Consider the following 14204-nt stretch of genomic DNA (forward strand, 5'->3'; position numbering starts at 1 on the left):
ACACACACTGCACATCCCTTACACTCACACTTCCCGTTTGCTCCTCACCTGCATGTTCCTCCCACATGCTCTTGCACACCCGTTCCCATCTCCTCCTTGTAGCCCATGAGGCTTGCATGCCCATCACCTCCTCATAAACTGGGCCCCTCCTGTCTGACACCCGGCTGGAGCCCACTTGGGCTCATGTTCCACACTGAACCCCGTCCTCATATTCCAGGCCTTACTGCACTGACTCTCCGGTCCCCCCTGCACACTCATGCCTGCCTCACGTGCACTGATACTTCCCACAATGGCACTACCCTCCGGTTTGGGCCCCGGGCCTTTGCGTGGCTGACCTGTGTGCCCACGTCCACGTGCACACTGGAGCCCCAGCTGGTCGCATGCTTCCCCACAGCCTCCCGTACTGCCACGCGATTCCTCCCTTAACCCCTGGTGCCCCCTCACGTACTCCACAGGACGCTTGGACATTTTGCACAGTCGCCTGTGTCCCTTGGGACACGACTGCATACTCCCCACCACCTCCGATCTGGCACGAAGGTGGTTGCACCATCCTTGCCCCAGGATGTCTGCCGCATCCCTGCGTCCGCAGGAAGCCCCGGCTCACCGCGGGCCCTTCGCACTCCTGTACACGCTGTGGGGAGCTCCTCCCACCTCCCCCCCTGCCCCCACCTCCTGCCTCTCACGTGCTGCCCACGTGCACACTCTTTCTCTTAGTGTTACTCCTCCAAACACCCACTTCTGCCTGCTCACCCCCTCCCATTCCCACTTTCTCCTTCGGGTCAAGAGTCCATGCCCGCGGCCGCGGACCTCCAGTGCTCTGCAGCCATATAATAACACGAAGCACTATGTGACATTTATTAGGCACCGGGCACTGTTCTAATCCTTCGGCATCTATGAACTCATTGAATCCTCACCCCAACCCTGTAACTGAGGTCCTACGATGATCCCCGCCCCCCCCATTACAGAGAGGGAAACTGAGGCCCAGAGAGTTCCGTCCAAATCGCCCAGCTACTCGGTGGCAGAATCAGGATTGGAACCCAGCCAGGCTGGCGGGCTGCGGAACTCTGGCCCTCAACCACTACGCTCCGTCCCTCGAAGGAGCGGATAACACTGATTCTGGGGCCAGCCTGTGGGGGACTTCGAGTCGTCTGCCACCTCTCGGCTGCGGCACCCCCAGGACGCGACTCGCTAGGCCCCCGTGTCCTCATCTGCGAAATGCGGATAAGAGCCCCTCTGTCCGGGAGTGTGTGCGAGGATGAAACGAGTTCATGTGCGGGGAATGCTCGCTGCGCGCCCCCCCCCTCCCCCACCGCGCTCACCCCGCGGCGCCCCGTCCCGCGCGCAGGTGAAGGAGTCCAAGCGCCAGTTCATCTTCGACGTGGTCAACGAGGGCGGCGAGTCCGAGAAGATGGAGCTCTTCGTGAGCTTCTGCGAGGACACCATCTTCGAGATGCAGATCGCCGCGCAGATCTCCGAGCCCGAGGGCGAGCCCGAGGAGGACGAGGACGACGGCGCGGCCGAGGCGGCGGCGGCGGCGGCGGCGGACGGCGCGGAGGAGGGCGCGGCGGGGCCCGAGGGCGCGGCGGGGCCGGCGGCGGCGGGCGTGACGGCGCGCGCGGCGGCGGCGGCTGCGCGTGCGCTGCGCGGCCTCAGCTACCGCAGCCTGCGGCGGCGCGTGCGGCGGCTGCGGCGGCTCACGGCGCGCGAGGCGGCGGCGGCGGTGGGCGCGCTGCTCTGGGCGGCGGTGGCGCGCGCGGCGGGCGCGGGCGCGGGGGCGGCGGCGGGCGCGCTGCGCCTGCTCTGGGGCTCGCTCTTCGGCGGCGGCCTCGTGGAGGGCGCCAAGAAGGTGACGGTGACCGAGCTCCTGGCGGGCATGCCCGACCCCACGGGCGACGAGGTGCACGGCGAGCAGCCAGCCGGGCCCGGTGGCGAGGCGGACGGCGAGGGCGCGGGCGAGGGCGCGGGCGACGAGGCGGAGGGCGCGGGCGACGAGGAGGCGGCGGCGCACGAGGCGGTCCCGGGAGGCGCCGACGGGGCCGTGGCCGTGGCCGAGGGGGGCCCCTTCCGGCCCGAAGGGGCGGGCGGCCTCGGGGACATGGGCGACACGACGCCGGCGGAGCCTCCCACGCCCGAGGGCTCCCCCATCATCAAGAGGAAGCTGGGGGTGAGAAGGCCGGCGGGGTCCCGGGGGGCGGGGGTGGTTTGGAGACATCGGGGCTGAGAGGGAGGACGAGCCCGGGAGGGAGACTCGGAGACAGAGGGAGGAGAGAGAACCTGAGAGACAGGCACGCAGAGACAAGGGATAGAGAGGCACACGGAGAGGTGGACTCAGATGGAGACTTGGAGAAAGGCTCGCAGTGAACCAAGTAGTATTTCTGGGAGAGAGAAAGATATCTGGAGTTAGAGAGAGGAGAGACCCAGAAGCCAAATTAGAGGGGAACGGGGACCAGGAACTAGAACAACCCGGCACAGGGTCAGGGACACTGGGAAAGCCCCTCAGACAGAGACAGACGGTTGTGAGGGCTTACGTAGCCCACATCCTCAGGCCCTCCGCCAAGAGCGCCATGGGGGTGCAGTGTCAGGGGGATGGGAAGCCCTGGGGAACCAGAGCTCCACTTGGAGTCAGGCCGACTCTGCACAGTGCTTTGACAAGGCGGTCCACTTCTCTAAGCCTCAGTTTCCCCTCTGGAAAATGAGACTCAATCCCTCTTCTGATGGGAGGAGAGTAAAACGTAGATTGTCTAGGGGACATGACCGGGAAGGGACACAGGCAGGAACAGGCAGATCAGCTCTGAGAGGCACTTGGGGTGGGGGCTCCACCCTGATGCTTGCCCCGCCGCCAGGTGGATGGAGAGGAAGAGGAGCTGCCTCCAGAACCAGAGCCCGAGCCGGAGCCAGAACCGGAGCCTGAGAAAGCCGAGTGAGTGGCCTTGGAGTCCAAGGGGCCCACCCTCTAGCACCGCTTCCCTCCTGGATCAGGAGTCTCCTGAGGTCGCACGGTGTCCTCAGCATCACCCAGCCCAGGCCAGGGCCAGAGGAGGGCCTCTGAAAGGGAGTGGGGAAACGAGTGTTCCTGTCTTGCCCCCAAGTCTTCATGTGGGCTGTTCCCTCCGCCTGGAACACTTTCTCCCATGTTCATCTGCTTTCCTCCTCTTTTCCATTTTGGCTTGCGTGTCTCCTCCAGGAAGCTTGCCTTGACACACGTCCCCCACCATCAAGTCAAAGAGGTGTTTCTGGGCCCCCACAAAACCCGAGCCTCCCCCATCCTGGCCCTGACCATTCTGGGCCACCGCTGCCTGGTGACCCGTCTGTACCCCCATTGGACTGAGCCCCATGGAAGGGCAGTGACCCATCACTGTGTCCCCAGTGCATGGCTTTGAACGAATGAATGCATTTCCCAGGCACCTCCTCACTCTCTCTGTGTCCTGCCCTGCAGTGCTGAGAATGGGGAGAAGGAAGAAGTCCCCGAACCCCCACCAGAGCCCCCCAAGAAGACAGCACCTTCTCCGCCCCCTCCAAAGAAGGAGGAGGCTGGAGGCGGGGGTTTGGAATTCTGGGGAGAACTGGAAGTGCAGAGGGTGAAGTTCTTGGTGAGGACCCGGCAGGGGTTTGCTGACACCCCCCCCCCCCACCTCCCGTCCCCACCCTCACCCGTGCCAGGCTCATCTCTCAGAAGCAGCCAGGCTGGCTTGAGGGCAGAGATGTCCCCAGACAGAGTCAGGACCTGGTGACGGGACAGCATGTCATGTGGCTTGGCTCCTTGGCCTCTCCCTGTTCAAGATCTTGATTCCAACCTCCACACTTTGCTCATCTGGGGCTCCCTGCCTAGGCTTCCCACCCCCATCTGCCATCCAGAGCTAAATCCAGCCAAGGCCATGGTTCCGTTCCTCCCACCATGACCTGTTTCTTGGCCCTTGGCCTTCAGGTCAGAGCCGCCACACCAGTCCCAGCCACTCCTGTTTGGGGGGGGGGGGGGCAGAACTCATCTCCTCATCCAGGCCAGGAAGAAGAGAGGGAGTTTGGGAGGACAGGGCTCAGGGCTCTGCCTGTCCCGCCTCCTCTCCAGGCCCAACCTGACCTGAGGGGCTGAAGGAAACATGTTGGAAGGAAGGTGGTCCAGTGAGGATGCATGGGAAGAACGAGGAACAGGAAGAACGATGGAGAGAAAAAGAGGGAGGGAGAGAGAGAAGTAGCTGCCCTCTGCCTGGGGTAAAGACAGGGGGGCCTCACACAGGAAGCAGCATAGCAGAGAAGTTGGGAGTGTGGACTCTGGAGCTTGAGTGCCTGGCCTCAAACCCCAGGTCTGCTGCTTCTTGGCTGTGTGGTCTTGAGCAAGACATCTTGCCTCCCTGAGTCCCGGTGTTCTCATCTGTGAAATGGGTATATCTGCTGTGCTCACTCCATTAGGGGTGTGGTAAGAGCTACACAAGTTTCATGCGTATAAAGCTCTTAGCACAGGTCTTGGTATACAGTAAGCACTCAATGACTAGGAGGTTGTGAGAGCAGATTTCGGATTGTGGGTGGATGATGGGGTGAATTCTCCAGGGAATAAGGTGGAACGTGAGCTCTTTCTCTTTCTCTCCTCATCTTAGAACTACCTCTCCCGGAACTTCTACACCCTGCGATTCCTTGCCCTCTTCTTGGCATTCGCCATCAACTTCATCTTGCTGTTTTATAAGGTGCTCGTCACGAGGGGTCGGGAGAATCAGACGCTTACCTGGGCTGGGGGAGGGGGGTGACTCTGCCCCTACCAGGTTCCCAGGGCCCCCGCAGTGAAGGGACAAGGTGTGGGATTGGGGGTTCCGAGGTGGGTTCTGCCTGGACATCTGGATCTTGGGACCCGCATGGGAGTGTGTGTGGGTATCTGGGCGCATCTGGGACAGACGCCTGACTGCGTATGGCAGTTAGAGCAGGGAACCGGCTTGGAGTTCCATGCTCAGCTCTGCCACGTGCCAGTCTTGTGCCCCTGGGCACACACCTTCGCCTCTCAGCAACATGCACTGATTCAGTTAAGCTTTTTTGCTTTCTCGTAAGTTAAAGGGAAATTTGCGGGAAGGAGGAAATGGGCAGCTCAGGGAATGGAAGGAAAGGGCTAAGAACCAGGCCTCCTAAAGGACAAAAGGACCCTTTGGGGTCTTGCCAGGGATCTAGATAACAGGACAGAGAAGCAGTCTTGCAGAGTGGCTTCTGTGGGATACAATCCTGGCTCTAGCACTCACTGGTGGTATCACGTGAGGCAAGGTGCTTAACCTCGCTGTGCTTCAATATCCTCCTCTGTAAAATGGGAGACTGACTCTGATTTACTAGCCAGGGTTCTGGACCCACCCTCCATCTTGATTGACAGCCCTAACGAGATTGTCTCCGACAGGGCCCCCCCACCCCCCCACCCCCCCAACGACTAACCTCAGCCATGGGGGCTGTTCGTCTGGTCAGTGGGTTCTGGGTGGGGCAGAGCAGGTGTCAGGACACCAGGGTCCCCGCCCTGACCGACCTCTCCCCCGCTTCAGGTCTCAGACTCTCCACCAGGAGAGGACGACATGGAGGGCTCAGCAGCTGGGGACCTGTCAGGTGCAGGGTCTGGCGGCGGCTCTGGCTGGGGCTCGGGGGCCGGCGAGGAGGCGGAGGGTGACGAGGACGAGAACATGGTGTACTACTTCCTGGAGGAGAGCACGGGCTACATGGAGCCTGCCTTGCGTTGCTTGAGCCTACTCCATACGTTGGTGGCCTTTCTCTGCATCATTGGCTACAACTGCCTTAAGGTGGGTCGTGGCCGTGGTTCTGGGGTTCATGGTCTTGTGAAGCAGGGAGAGGTGCTGGGCCACTAGCTGACAGGGTCTAGGGCAGGGGCTGGGGGGATCTCCTTCGGTGGTTGGGACAAGGGGGGCCTGGGTACAGGATTGGGGCCTCCGCAAGGACGATATTTAATATTCAGGGAACTAATGTGGGTCACAGCTGAGGAGCAGGTCCTGTGTCTATGTTAATTTCTGGATCAAGAGGCAGAACTTCTCACTGGGAATATTACTTCCTGCATACTGGTCAGTTGGTGAATTAGTGGGGCCCAGCGGGGGTCTGTGGGGCCTCAGACATAACGTGGGTTCTAACAGGGGCACGTGGATTCAGGCACCACTCTGGGCTTTCCTGATTTTTTCCCACCACAGCCCTGACCCGTCTGCCCACCTTTCCCCAATTACTGCCCTGATTGCTCTGGAGAAGCTCCCCTGACGTGGGGTCTCACACCTGCTCCAGCAAGATCTCCTGGCTCCCGCTGAGGCTGTGGTCTCCTAGGGAGCCTGACGCCCACCCCTTGGCCTGCCTGCCCAATGTAGGTGCCCCTGGTGATCTTTAAACGGGAGAAGGAGCTGGCCCGGAAGCTGGAGTTTGATGGCCTCTACATCACGGAACAGCCTGAGGACGATGACGTGAAGGGGCAGTGGGACCGACTGGTGCTCAACACGCCGTAAGGCCCGGTTCCCCTCTGGGGGTGGGGGGTGGGAACAGAGCTGGGTTTCCTCCCCAGGCCGGGCCTCGGTCTCAAAAGACCAGTCGCTGCCAGTCCTGACTCAGTCTCCCCAAGCCTTAGTCCTCCTGTCCATAATTTAGACAAATCTCCCGTGTGTTAAAGTACCTGTGGGGGTACTGGTAACACATGGGGATCCCTGGGGCCCAGGAACCTGCATTGAAACCCTGCCCCCACGTGTGATTCTTACCCCGCTGCCACAAGGGGGAAATAGGAAATCATTTTGCTTTTAAATTGACCCCAGAGAGGGAGCGAGGGTGTGTGAGAGCAGTGTGGTGGGACTCTGGACCCCCTCTGCGCCCTCCCAGCCCACTCCGTTCCCGCTCTCTCCCACCCCCGATCAAGTCCAATTTCGTGTGTTCATGCAGCAGGGGCTCATCATCTCTAGAATAAGAACGCAAGGTCAGGCAGCCTGGGTTGACCACATGCTAGCTAGGAATTCTTGGCCAAGTCATTTAGCCTCTCTGTGCCTCAGTTTCCTAATCTGTAAAATGAGGACAAACAATAGCACCGAGGGTCTTGTAACGATGAAACGAGACGAACTCATGTGGTTTCCGGGGCACAGTGAGCCCTGGATAAGTGTTGGAAGTTCTTTTATTGTGGGGTCCTGCCCAGGAGAAGCGGTGAGAGGAGGGAGAGAAACCACACCAAGGACATCCTGTGCTCTCATCGTCACCATCGAAGGCACACTGAACTTCTACGCATTCAAGCACACGTGCTTAACGGAGAGAGAGAGGGAGAGACATCTGTTTAAAGCCGGGTCCGCCCAGGACCTCCACGTCTAAATACCGTTTCCCACAAAAAAAGGAACCAGGCTCCTTGGAGAAGCGGCAGATTTCAGGCCTGGGGCGGGGAAGTGCAATCAGCCTGGATTACCTTGTGTCAGAAAGCAAAGATGTGCTCCGTAGAAAACGTGCTGCCAGGGGAAGGGGCTCCCGCTGGACAATTCAGGGACAATTTGAGCATCAGTAAGGACGGGAAGTGCCAAGAATCGAAACACATCAAGTAGGCGTGAACCCCTGGATTCATAAGTCTCCACTCCAAACCCAACAAAACTCCCAGCAAGCCCACCTCTGCAGGATTTTAGGGCATCAACTTGTCAATCAGAAAACTGGGAACGAGGGGCAGCTGGGTGGTTCAGTCGTTTGAGCGCCCAGCTTTGGCTCAGGTCCCGATCTCACAGTTCGTGAGTTCGGGCCCCGCGTCGGGCTCTGTGCTGTCAGCACGGAGCCTGCTTGGGATCCTCTGTTCCCCGCCCCCCCTCTGCTTCTCCCCTGCTCACTCTCACTCGCTCTCTCTTTCTCTCTCTCAAAAATACATAAAAATGTGAAAAATATATTTTAAAAAAAAGAAAAGTGGGAACAAAAGGGTCAGACTCATCCAATAAGCCTAAACAGGGTGAGAGAGCACATCACTCCCTTGGCCGCCAGAGCAGGGCCAGGCTGCTGGCTCGGACTCTGCCCTGCCCTTCACGCACCAGAGCTGCCTGGCCCCCGGTGCAAGCCCGCTGCCTCCCGTGGGCCCCACAAAGATGGCAGTGGGGGTAATGGTTGACCCGGGGAAAAACTTCACCTGGCATGAGGTCTGCGGAGCCTGACTCCCAGTGAGACGCAACCCTACCGTGCGGGGTCCCCTGTGAGAAAAGCGTTGGAACTTCCGACCACCCTGGCCCGGCTGGTGCCTCCGGGTCCTTCTGGCCCTGACACCTCGGGGTCTCTCTGTCTCTCTCGGCAGGTCTTTCCCCAGCAACTACTGGGACAAGTTTGTCAAGCGGAAGGTGAGGATGTGGATGGGGAGGTGGAAGGGTCTCCCAAGCTGGGTCTCTCTGGCTGCCACCTGGCCATCCCAGTCCTGTCAAGCACTTGCTTTGTGTGCGACCTTGGGCAAGGGGCTTTGGCTCCCTGAGGAGTACCTCAGTTTGCCCGTCTGGAAATGAGCGTGACAATCCCCCCCTCCCTCTGTAATGACATAATATGTGTTATGAGCAGAGCACAGTATCTGGCTCAGGATGAGTACTCAGTTAAGTACTAGTTAAGAGAGAAGAGGTGAGGCATATTATTTGAAGCACACAGACTCTGGAGCTGGATTGCCTGCTTTTCTACTCCTGTGTCAGCCTTTCTGTGCCTCAGTTTCCCTAAGATTCAAAGTGAGGTAGTAATAGGACTGACCCCACAGGGTGGTTGTAAAGATTCTGTGGCCTACGACACGAGCAGTATCTGGCACATAGGGAAAGTAGACAAACGTCGCCTGTTACCATCGTTCATTCACTCAACAGACATTTATCAAGCACCTGCCATGTGTCAGGAATCCAACAGTAAACACAACAGTGATTCTGACACTCGAGCTGGCAACACAGATGATGAGCACATATATAGGGTTTAGGTGGTGATAAGTGCTGTACAAGAAAAAAGCAGTGACGGGGGGTGGGGAGGGTGTGTGTGTGTGTGTGTCTGTGTGTGCGCGCGCTGGCCAGGAGAGGTTGCCCTCTCATGTCCGGTAGGCAGGAAAGGGCACACTAGTTAATGAGATAAAGGAGTGAGTCAAGTAGAAATCTGGGGGAAGAGTGTCCTAGGCAAGAGGAATAGCCAGTGCAAAGGCCCTGAGGCAGGAATGTGTCTGGTATATTTGAGGAACTGCGAAGAGGTCTGTGTGGCTGAAACAGAGTGAATAAGGGGGGTGAGTGGGAGAAGAATTCACTGATGGCAGAGACCCAATTATATAGGGTTCCTTCGCTGCCACCTTAATAATAATAAATTATCCCTATTAATTTGGTTAATGAATCAGCTGAAACTTTATCACTTTTGGACCCTCCCCCTGAGGATCTGAAGAAAGCTCTGAACCTTGTCCCTAGAAAAATGCAAGCCCAATTTCTCACACGAAGTTCAGAGTGTCCCCAGAATGCCCCATGCAGGCTATGCCCTCCCCCACCCCAGCCACGTCCCCATGTCCCCACAATCCCTGGTACAGGTCCTGGACAAGCATGGGGACATCTATGGGCGGGAGCGGATCGCCGAGCTGCTGGGCATGGATCTGGCCACGCTGGAGATCACAGCCCACAACGAGCGTAAGCCTGAACCACCACCGGGGCTGCTCACCTGGTAAGCCAGGGGCCATCCTGTACAGGCCTGGGGCCATCAGGGAAGGTGGCCAGGGACTGAGCCTCTCAGGCATCCGCCCGTCCTTCTTCCTCCCACCCCACATAGGCTCATGTCCATTGACGTCAAGTACCAGATCTGGAAGTTTGGGGTCATCTTCACAGACAATGTGAGGAGGGGCTCATAGGTGGGGGGTGGGCTTCGGGAGGAGGGCCTTGGGAGGGCCGGGGGCTCCACCCCCAGTATCCCTGACCAGGGACCGACTCCTGAGCCCCCATGCACCTCTGGTCCTATGATACCCCCTGTCCCCCCGAAGCCCCTTGTCCCTCAGGTGCTCTTGAATTCTCAGTCTGTGTCCTTCAGCAGAGGGCTCCCCAGCTACCCTTAGGATGGCTTCTCACCCAGAGTGCTCCATTACTGCAGAGTGCTCCCAATCCTCCAGACGCTCCCTAGGCAGAGATGGTATCGTGACTCCCAGAGCACTCCCATGCCACTCTAATGTTCCTGGACCCCCTGTTCCCGGAGTGCTCCCTACCCCCCAAGTGCTCCTTGGCCCTTATGAACACTCCCCTCAGGAGTGTTCCCCAGGAATCCTGCACGCTCCCTGACCCCTGACCCTGTGTGCCCACAGTCTTTCCTATACCTGGGCTGGTACATGGTGATGTCCCTCCTGGGACACTACAACAACTTCTTCTTTGCGGCCCACCTCCTGGACATTGCCATGGGGGTCAAGACGCTGCGCACCATCCTGTCCTCCGTCACCCATAATGGGAAGCAGGTGTGGCGGGGGCCTGCCTGGGGGGTGTGAGCCAGGCAGGGATGAGCTGGCAGCCTGAGTAGGGGTGGAGGGGTGAGGGTCGGGCGGCTCCGGTGAGGAAGGGCAAGGCTGGGCGGGCTGAGCCAGGGTGGGTGTGGGTAGTGAGACCCCGGAGGGAGGGCCACATTGACCGACTGGGGGTGAGGACCAGGGGGGCCGGCCGAGCGTGGAGCTGACCAGCCCCCTGTGCACCCCCAGCTGGTGATGACCGTGGGCCTCCTGGCGGTGGTGGTCTACCTGTACACCGTGGTGGCCTTCAACTTCTTCCGCAAGTTCTACAACAAGAGTGAGGATGAGGACGAGCCCGACATGAAGTGTGACGACATGATGACGGTGAGCCCCTCCCCCAGCACTCTTGGCCTGGTCACTGACCATCTGACCCTTAGTGTTCCCGTCTGTAAGGGGGGCTGATGGTAGTTCCCACCTCGTAGACTTACTGTGAGGGTTCCGTGAGGTACTTTGAACGGTGCCGGGCACGTGATTGGTGCTCAATGAGCGTCAGCCCCCGTCGGCATGTTATTTGAGCCTTTAAAGCTATTGTTATCGGCAAGGTGCTCAGACACGGTGCCCCTGTCGCTTACAAAGCATGTGATTTGGGGCAGGCTAGTCAACCTACTCACGCTCTGGTGTTCCTCCCCTGTAAAACGGGTGTGTGACAACAGTGCCTACAGCCTAGGGCTGGTTTTAGGACCCAGTGTAGCTCCCTTAAAAGTCTTACAATGGTGCCTGGTGTGTATTAAGGATTACATAGGTGTTAGCTACTCTCATCGTTGTCTATAAAAGTCTCACCCGAGTATGCGACTCTTAATCTCAGGGTTGTAAGTTCAAGCCCCACATTGGGCATAGAGATTACTTAAAAAAAAAAAAAAAGAAAGAAAGAAACATGGGGGTGCCTGGGTGGCTCAGTAGGTTAAGCGTCGGACTCAATCTCAGCTCAGGTCATGATCTCATAGTCTGCGAGTTCAAGCCCCACACTGGGCTCTGCGCTGGCATCATGGAGCCTGCTTGGGATTTCTCTCTCTCTCTCTCTCTCTCTCTCTCTCTCTCTCTCTCTCCCCCACCCCCCGCTTCTCTTTCACTCTTTCTCTCTGAAAATAAATAAATAAACTTAAAAAAATTTTAAAAATACACACATATAAATTTCACCCCAAGTACCAGCATGTCATGCTTGTTTATACTTTCTCTTCTATTCTGAGAACGGTGGTCATAACCCAGGTGGAGCTGACCTTACTAGAGGCACAGGCCACGGTTGGAAGAATTGTCTCAAGGCTTCATCTCACAAGATGTCCTGTAATCTTGCACCACGTTCTCAGGGCCTAGTCCGGCTCTTCAGCCTGACATTTGAGGCCCCACCAGACCTAGTCCTGACACCCATAGCCCTCTTCTCACCAGTCACTGGCCTCGGCTCTTAACCAAGACAACTGGGAGCTCTCACTTCTTGGGGACACAGAAAGAACAGGCGTAAAGTCTTTCTTTCCCAAGTGCCACGCAGACCGTGCCCTCCTACCTGTTCAGAGCCTTCTCGTAGCTCCCCAATGCCACGGGATAACATTGAATCCCTCACCATGGCGTCCGAAGCCAGGGAAGAGCTAGCTTTGCCCGAGTCTCACCACAGTCTTTCTTGCTTTTGGCTGCCTGGCTGCCTGTTTTCTTTCAGTTCCCCTAAGACCATGTGTTTCCTCCCACCCAAGCCCTTTGCATCTGACATGCTCTCCATCCTCCACCACGGGCCCCATGGACACGCCCCTCTTTCACTTGACACGTCACCTTTCAACTTAAATGCTGCCTCCTACAGGAAGCCCTCCCTAACCATTGGCTGGGCCTCATTTCTCTCCCTGCTCTTTCTCACAGGAGCTCTATTTTCTAACCTCACCGAACCTCTTTCAGTTCCTCCCAGGAACAAAATGTATTCTTTGCTCCCCAGCGGTGTCAAAACACGTGTGGTTTTCTCTGCCTGGAACACTTTCTCCCACCTAACACCTCCTTCGAGTCCCAGCTCACACATGTCCCCTCTTCTAGGGAAGTCTCGCCTGATCACCCTGGCTGAGTCAGCCTTTCAAAACTTCAAAGCTTCCTGTGCTTCCCCCACCTGCCCCCTGATCACACTGTGCTTCCCCGCCCTGGCTCTGCCCTTTCTGCCTGTGCTCTCCCTGTCACAGCCATGATCACTTCTGGGCTGTCACTATCTGATGACATGTTTGTGAGCCCTGTGAGGCCAGGGCCCAGAACTGTCTCAGCCACTGCTACGTCTCCTGCCCCCTCAGCCCAGGGCCTTGGAGGTACTTGGCAGATGTCGAATGAGGGAGCGCATGACCGGTAGGCTTCTCTCCCTTCCCCCACAGTGCTACCTGTTTCACATGTACGTGGGTGTCCGAGCTGGTGGGGGCATCGGGGATGAGATTGAGGACCCGGCAGGCGACGAATACGAGCTGTACCGGGTGGTCTTCGACATCACCTTCTTCTTCTTTGTCATCGTCATCCTGCTGGCCATCATCCAGGGTCAGTGCTGGTCGTGGTTGTGCGAGTGGGGGCTCAGTGCCCAGAGGCAGACTAGCTCCTTTAAAAGTGCAGGCCCAGGATCCAGTCTGCCCGGATTCACATCCTGGCTCTGCCTCTGCCTCTTCCTACTGTGAGAGTTTCGGCAAGTCGCCTCTCTGGGCCTCAGTTTCTCCATATGTAAAATGGGGCTATTAATGATACTAACCTCGCAGGGTTATGATGAAAATTAAGTCAATTCCTAGGTGTTTTACCCATAATAAGTGCTCAATAAATGCTAGGTATTATTATCTTCAGGAAGCAGGGTGAGATTAGGGAGAAGGAGGATGGGGGGGCAAGGCTCCGAGGTAGGTAGCCAGAAGAGGGAGGAGCCCGAGCTGGGTCAGAGGTTGGGCGTTGACCTGCGCCTGCCACCGCAGGTCTGATCATTGACGCTTTTGGCGAGCTCCGAGACCAACAAGAGCAAGTGAAGGAAGATATGGAGGTAGGTCAAGTCTGGGGGTGACCCAGAGGGATTATGGGAGGCTGGGGGACGAATGGGCCCGGATTCTGATGTCTCCCACCACCCACAGACCAAGTGCTTCATCTGCGGCATCGGCAGCGATTACTTCGATACGACACCACACGGGTTTGAGACCCACACTCTAGAGGAGCACAACCTGGCCAATTACATGTGAGCATAGGTCCATTGACCATTCAAGGGATGGGAGTGTGGCCGACAGCGAGGTGGGGGGGGAATGGGCATTGGCCAGTTAGGTGTGGCATCCAAGTGGGTGGATTCCGAGCCAGTCAGGAGAAAGTTAGGGTAGTCCTCACCTGTCTCCACTGCCCTTCCATCCCCAGGTTTTTCCTGATGTATCTGATAAATAAGGATGAGACAGAACACACGGGCCAGGTAAGGGGGTGTTAATGGGAGGACAGTGGGCAGGGACATGGAGAATTTTAATATAAGGTCAAGCAGCAGGTGGCAGTAAAAAGCTCATGTCAACATGAGCTTTTGAAGATGTGACCAATTCTTCCCCATGCCCCAATCCTAGGAGTCTTACGTCTGGAAGATGTACCAAGAGAGATGCTGGGATTTCTTCCCAGCTGGCGACTGTTTCCGCAAGCAGTACGAGGACCAGCTTAGCTGAGACACCCCCAGCTGGCCTTTCACCCCCACCTCAAGTGCCTTATACTCACAGCAAGTCCCTTAGTCCCAAACCCCGCCCCCAACGGCAGCTGGGGGACAGGTGACCATGTACTGGAGAAATAAAGTCTGTGCTACACTCCTGACATC

General features: G+C 57.7%; 1 protein-coding gene across 2 annotated transcripts in view; it reads left to right on the forward strand.

Moving 5' to 3' along the window:
* Window positions 1–14200, forward strand: part of RYR1 (ryanodine receptor 1) — a 116684-nt gene extending 102484 nt beyond the window's left edge. For both annotated transcript variants that reach the window (XM_053209974.1, XM_053209975.1), the window contains 16 exons: window positions 1346–2164; window positions 2844–2920; window positions 3437–3590; window positions 4593–4679; window positions 5508–5759; window positions 6327–6457; window positions 8252–8294; window positions 9485–9615; window positions 9721–9781; window positions 10244–10390; window positions 10628–10762; window positions 12772–12928; window positions 13345–13409; window positions 13498–13598; window positions 13769–13820; window positions 13963–14200. In XM_053209974.1, the coding sequence (XP_053065949.1) occupies window positions 1346–2164; window positions 2844–2920; window positions 3437–3590; window positions 4593–4679; window positions 5508–5759; window positions 6327–6457; window positions 8252–8294; window positions 9485–9615; window positions 9721–9781; window positions 10244–10390; window positions 10628–10762; window positions 12772–12928; window positions 13345–13409; window positions 13498–13598; window positions 13769–13820; window positions 13963–14058 (2508 nt within the window). In that variant the 3' untranslated portion in view covers window positions 14059–14200. The remainder of the gene's footprint in view (window positions 1–1345; window positions 2165–2843; window positions 2921–3436; window positions 3591–4592; window positions 4680–5507; window positions 5760–6326; window positions 6458–8251; window positions 8295–9484; window positions 9616–9720; window positions 9782–10243; window positions 10391–10627; window positions 10763–12771; window positions 12929–13344; window positions 13410–13497; window positions 13599–13768; window positions 13821–13962) is intronic.
* Window positions 14201–14204: the final 4 nt, after the last annotated feature.

Source organism: Acinonyx jubatus, chromosome E2 (genome assembly GCF_027475565.1).
Source record: "Acinonyx jubatus isolate Ajub_Pintada_27869175 chromosome E2, VMU_Ajub_asm_v1.0, whole genome shotgun sequence".
Classification (NCBI taxonomy): domain Eukaryota; kingdom Metazoa; phylum Chordata; class Mammalia; order Carnivora; family Felidae; genus Acinonyx; species Acinonyx jubatus.